The sequence below is a fragment of the Cottoperca gobio genome, chromosome 14 (assembly GCF_900634415.1).
Source record: "Cottoperca gobio chromosome 14, fCotGob3.1, whole genome shotgun sequence".
In the NCBI taxonomy this organism is placed as follows: Eukaryota; Metazoa; Chordata; class Actinopteri; order Perciformes; family Bovichtidae; genus Cottoperca; species Cottoperca gobio.
Window position 1 is genome coordinate 7,916,814 of NC_041368.1, and position 6,000 is coordinate 7,922,813.

The following is a 6,000-nucleotide window of genomic DNA, read 5'->3' on the forward strand; positions in this document are numbered from 1 at the left end:
TTCCACAAAAAACTCAAACACTCAGTTAACATCTTTTCAGATGCTTTGCCTGTGAAACCCAGGAGACAGGCGACTGTAGAGCCTCACTATCTAGACCAAATGTGAAGCAGCATGAGGTATTCCAGGAATCTGAAATGTTGCTCTTGAATTATTTGACACAGAAGCATAAAAACGTGACGCACCACAAAGAAATTGGGGGAGATGAGGGAGCACTGGTGGCCGAGCCAACTTTCGGACTCCACGGCACTGCATGGTGTCAAGGAGGAAGAATTCTGTCAGGGCGCTAAACGTAGGATTCACTTGACCTCGATTAAATACAGCCCCCTTACTTCCACTTGGGAAAACCAATGAAAACAGCTAGAGAGGCTACATCGGAAAGAATTGTGTGTAGAAAGCATCAACAACTCTGTAACTTCTCCACAATAACTTGCTGATGATTTATTCTTACAGATTTCAATATTGGATTTCCACAGCCACAGATGAATAAAAGGCAATTTTTCACTTAGTAGTACAGCATCTTGGCTTCTCCTTTAAAATCCAAACATGTGTAAGCATCCAGAACGGCCGGTAAACTCTGGACGAAATTACCACCGAGAATTTAGGAGAAAAAACAAGTTGTTTTGAAGTGTGATGCTGTTGCATGATCACATTACGCAGCTGTTATCTGTAATTCATTATTTTAGACCAGTGCTACAGCTTTATATGGAGTCTATATCAATGTTGGTGAAAAGGGGGTTAACATCTGCTGAAATAAAGAGAGAAATGACTCCACTGTCCACCCCAGATATGTCGCTGAAACCGACTCAGATGATCGATCCACGTGTAATTTTCTTGTTTAGTATCTTATTCTCTACACTGAGCCAGTAGGAGAAAAAGTCGAGCAGTGAAATCCAGCTCTGGGCTGGAGACTGCAAGGCTCCACGTCTCACCACAGCTGATCTGATATGGCGCAGAAAGGCTCCACTCATGCCAACCAGACACTGGAGTCTGGAGGGGGGGGAAGTATAGATCTTAAAGAGTACATTTATATGCTATGTAATGAGCCATGCCTCAGTAATTAAAGTGTAATATGGAAACATTTTCAAGGGACGCAGTGGAGGGTAAACCCAGCTCACCTCGCCTTAGCCACCTATTTATTTGCGGAGCAGAGTTTATACCCACTTGGCATAAATCTTAATGACATGTATTCATGGAGGATTGAGAGGTGGTGTCAAATTGATGTAAGCTATGAAGAAGATGACAACTTTTAAGGGAACAAAAGCCTGAATTAATCAGTTATACTTGTCAAGTACTGTCCTTAAGTATAATTTTGTGACACAGTAAAAGTCGGAATTCTCTTCTAATATATATATATATATATATATATATATATATATATATATATATATATATATATATATATATATATATATATATATATATTCCTGGTTTCTCTTCTCCTCTATGACAGTAAACTGAATGTATTTGTTGTGGACAAAACCAGACATTTGGGGATGTCATCTTGGGATTTTGGGAAACACTGATTAACATTTTATAAACCAATTACATTGAATTGTTACATATTTAAATACCTATACATATTAAATGTTGGACTAAGCACCTGGACCAGCTGTACTTTATCAACAATCTAGCAGCCTACTGGAAGACACTGAAAGGGGTCAATCTGCAATACTTTTGCTTTTTTTTTTATACTACTGTAGGATATTTTCCTGTTAGGACTTTTCCTTGCAATGGAGTAAAGCGTTCCTTTTTACTTAAATAAGCATTTGTTCTTAATACTTTTTCCACCACTGACTTGTAATAACTGGGCCCATTTTAAGCATTTTTTGGAGTTTTGTGGTAGTAATTGGAACTTTTATTGTCCAAAATAACAATTCTAAGTATATTGTCCCAGAATAATGTCTGGAATACTACTAAATACTGCAAAACAACTAGAGTTAGAGTCGGATAACGTTTTTATACAATAGATTTACAGATACAGCCATATAAAAAAAAAAGGAAATGTGTGAGCAACTAAGCAGCCCTCCCTCACCTCTCCAAAGCCTCCATAGAGGCGAAACTAAATCCAGAGGTCAGAGCAGCACTATTAGTTAATCGCAGCGGCCTAATTATATCCCCTCGTAAATAAACAGCATTGTTTCACTCACCGACCCTGAAGCCCTGTCCGATGAGCGTGTCGGCCGCCTGCCCGTTCTCCGCGATCAGCGTGGTGTTGTTGCCCTGCTCGCAGGTATCCTGACACTGTCCCTTCAAACAGATCCGCTTGCAGATGAGAGGAGCGATGACCACCTTGAAGCGCTCCCGTGTGGAGGAGCGCTCCGTGCACCACACCAGCCTGTGGACGCTCAGCCAGATGACAAGCAGATGGGCGATCAGAGTGGGCATCCTGGCATCCTTCACTGCCCTCCACAGAGACCCGGGGACATTAAATCACAAGCTCCAGTTCAGAAGCGCCTGCTTTGTAAACCGGGGCAGACTTTTGACGTCTCATACGGTGGTTAAAAAAAAAAGAAAAAGAAAAAAGCGCGTCCTCCCCTCCTGTTTTCTCCTTAAGGAAAAATAAAATAAAAAAATCACTTCCCTCGCGTACCCAAATGATCCGTCAGCAAAACCGACACTCTTGACATCTTTAAGAAGTTTCTTGTTTCCTTTGTTGCTGTAGTTTTTTTTTTTTAAGTTGCCCTTCGCTTTTGTCGCTCCTTCCTTCTTCTCGCCTGTTGCTTTGGAGAGTTGGAGAGAGTGCGTATGTGGGTTTGGGAGAGAAAGAAGGGAGGAGAGGAGAAGGGGTGAGCCAACCCTCTCTGGAGAAACCTGGCAGAGGGCCAGCCAGGCGGTGCAGGAGCAAAGCTGAAAGTGGTTTCCTTGTTGGTTATTTCTCCCTACTTACTAACACCCCCTCCACTCCTCTCGTGCAGACCCCCACTCTGCAAATCAAAGCTGCACAGCTGTGTGTGTCACTCTGAGAATTAAAAAAATGCAACAACAAAAAAACATTTCTTTGCGTTTGGTAAGTTTCTGATGTATAAAAATATAAAAATGACACTCTCATATAAGCAACATCTCTTTATTTACGACTAGACCTGCATCATTTCTGTATTTCCTACTAGAAAACATGGTCATTTTCATCAGGTTCATCAGGTTCACTCTGAGGTCAGCATCAGGAGTTACTCCACCTGTAAGGATGCAGCTATAGGTGGACATCTGGTTTTTGTCTCATGATCGTTTTAGCTATTCCATTAGAGAGAGAAATATGTGACATCTGCACTACAGCTTTACAGATGTGTGTTACATGATGTGAGGAGTTTCACAGGTCAGTTTATATCAGTTTATCTATCCCAGGTTTCACACTCTAATGTACAAATTGTAGGTTCACCATGGCAATCCACAAAACAATGATTTGTGTTGTCCTTTTCAACAAGTCAAATCAAAGACGGGATCACTTTGTTTTTTCTGATGTTTGACAAAGTGCTCAAATGTTTTATTTAAGAAAAAGCCACAATAGAAAAATACCAAACTTAAACCAAAGGTTCTGCACTAAAGATCCCCTAAATAAAAGTTTTAAGGGTAACACTTTCTATAATGTTTATAGTACTGTATTATTAATGCTTTATAACAATAATTATTACACATTTTATAATGACTCATAAGGTCAAGTATCATAATATTTTATAATTCAGAAGCAAGCCCTCTCAAACACTTCACGTCATTCCAGTCATATGTTAAAGTGTGACTCTTATGCCTGGGAAAAGTCAGCATGCAGATCAAGCACACGACGTAAGAATCACAGGGGCCAGCCTGTGTTTGGGGTCACACGGGCAAAGGGGTGAGAGAGAGAGAGAGAGAGAGAGAGAGAGAGAAGAGAGAAAGAGAGAGAGAGAGAGGGGTCGAGTCACTTCCTCTCCAAAAAGTGAGTGTTTACCTTCAGTCGCTGAGGAAATGACTGCATGGGCCTACAGAGAGTTCACAGGCCGCTCTCACATTTCTCTTCTGCCTCTGTGACTCGCCATCACTGCATCATCGGCTGCCAAGAAACACATTCACAGAATGCAAATGCATTGTAGGTCACACATGAACCATTTCCTGAGTAATATCATTAGTACAATATAATTACTTCCCTTTTAAAAACGGAAACTTTAATGTCCCTCTTTCAACAGACAATGATGACAAACGGTAGAAATAAGCAGCCGTGCTACACGAGCTGAAGATAAAACCAGCTGTTAACAGAGAGAAGGAAATGTGTTCATCTGAGGGTGATTACTTAAACCTAATATAAGTACTCACTATACAACAAATGGCCCCTATGGGTGTTATAGTATATATCAGGGGTCTTCAACGTTTTTCAGGCCCAAACTGATGGAGAGATGGAGCAGGGACCCCCTACTATATATATTGTATAACATTGTGTTTTATATTAAATTGGGCCTCGTGCCATGTATAAACATAGCTACCCTGTTATTGTGCATTCAATACTAAGATATTCAATTAATACTGAATGTGTGCATTGCTGACTAAAAGATAATGTCTTCTGCCTCCATTTATCCATTCGCCACAATATGTTGGATTCTTGTTAATGTGTATTTAAAGACATTTAAATATCAGTTTCTCTCGGGAACCATCACCTTATCGTGGTGGAGAGGTTTGTGTGTCCCTATGAACCTAAGAGCTGTGTTGTCTGGAGCCTAGTGCTCCTGGTAGGGTCTCCCAAGGCAAATTGGTCTCAGGCGAGGGGCCAGACTAAGAATGGTTCAAAAACGACTTCATGAAAAAAAGGGAAAGGAAAGGAGAAACCCTGCCCGGAGGAAGCCCGGGGCCCCCGTCTGGAGCCAGGCCCAAAGGGAGGGCCCGACAGCGAGCGCCTGGTTTGCCACGGAGCTCGGTCGGGCACAGCCCGAAGAAGCTACGTGGTGCCTCCCATCCATCCATCCTGTGGGCCCACCACTCATGGGAAAAACCGCTGGGGTCGGGTGCGCTGTCACACGGGTGGCAGTGATGGTCAGGGACCTCGACGGACCAGACCCGGGCAGCAGAGGCTGGCTCTGGGGACGTGGAACGTCACCTCTCTGTGGGGGAAGGAGCCGGAACTAGTGCGGGAGGTGGATCGCTACCAGTTGGATCTGGTGGGGCTTATCTCTGGAACCGCACTCCTGGATAGGGGTTGGACTCTATTCTTCTCCGGAGTTGCCCAAGGTGTGAGGCGTCGGGCTGGGGTGGGGATACTCACTAGCCCCCGGCTGAGCGGCGCTACGTTGGAGTGTAGCCCGGTGGACGAGAGGGTCGCCTCCCTACGCCTTTGGGTTATGGGGTTGAAAACTCTGACTGTTTGTGCCTATGCCCCAAACCACAGTTATGAGTATTCGGCCTTCTTGGAGACCCTGAATGGAGCCCTGCAGGGGGCTCCAGTAGGGGACTCCGTAGTCTTGCTGGGAGACTTCGACGCACACGTGGGAAACGATGGAGACACCTGGAGAGGCGTGATTGGGAAGAAGGGCCTCCCTGATCTAAACCCGAACGGTCGTTTGTTGTTGGACTTCTGTGCTAGTCACGGAATGGCCATAACAAACACCATGTTCGAACATAAGGATGCTCATAAGTGCACGTGGTACCAGAGCACCCTAGGCCAAAGGTCAATGATCGATTTTGTAATCGTATCATCTGATCTGAGGTCGCATGTTTTGGACACTCGGGTGAAGAGAGGGGCGGAGCTGTTGACTGATGGTGAGTTGGATCAAGGGGTGGGGGAAGACTCTGAACAGACCTGGTAAACCCAAACGGGTAGTGCGGGTGAACTGGGAACGTTTGGAGGAAGCCCCTGTCCTGGAGATCTTTAACTCACACCTCCGGCGGAGCTTTTCAAGCATCCCTGTGGAGGTTGGGGGCATTGAACCTGAGTGGGCGATGTTCAAAACCTCTATTGCTGAAGCTGCGGTGATGAGCTGTGGTCTCAAGGTCTTAGGTGCCTCAAGGGGCGGTAACCCTCGAACACCGTGGTGGACCCCGGTG

The 6,000-nt window shown here is 44.4% G+C and overlaps 1 protein-coding gene across 4 annotated transcripts in view; it reads right to left on the minus strand.

Annotated features, from left to right (window-relative positions):
* The window catches only part of ltbp3 (latent transforming growth factor beta binding protein 3), a 33,384-nt gene extending 29,420 nt beyond the window's left edge, over nt 1-3,964 (minus strand). For 2 of the 4 annotated variants that reach the window (XM_029448838.1, XM_029448837.1), the window contains exon 1: nt 2,148-2,707. In XM_029448838.1, coding sequence (XP_029304698.1) covers nt 2,148-2,385 — 238 coding nt within the window. In that variant the 5' untranslated portion in view covers nt 2,386-2,707. Of the gene's footprint in view, nt 1-2,147; nt 2,709-3,919 lie in introns of those variants that run through there. The other 2 variants (XM_029448840.1, XM_029448839.1) reach the window with 2 other exon arrangements.
* Between the last annotated feature and the right edge of the window lie 2,036 nt (nt 3,965-6,000).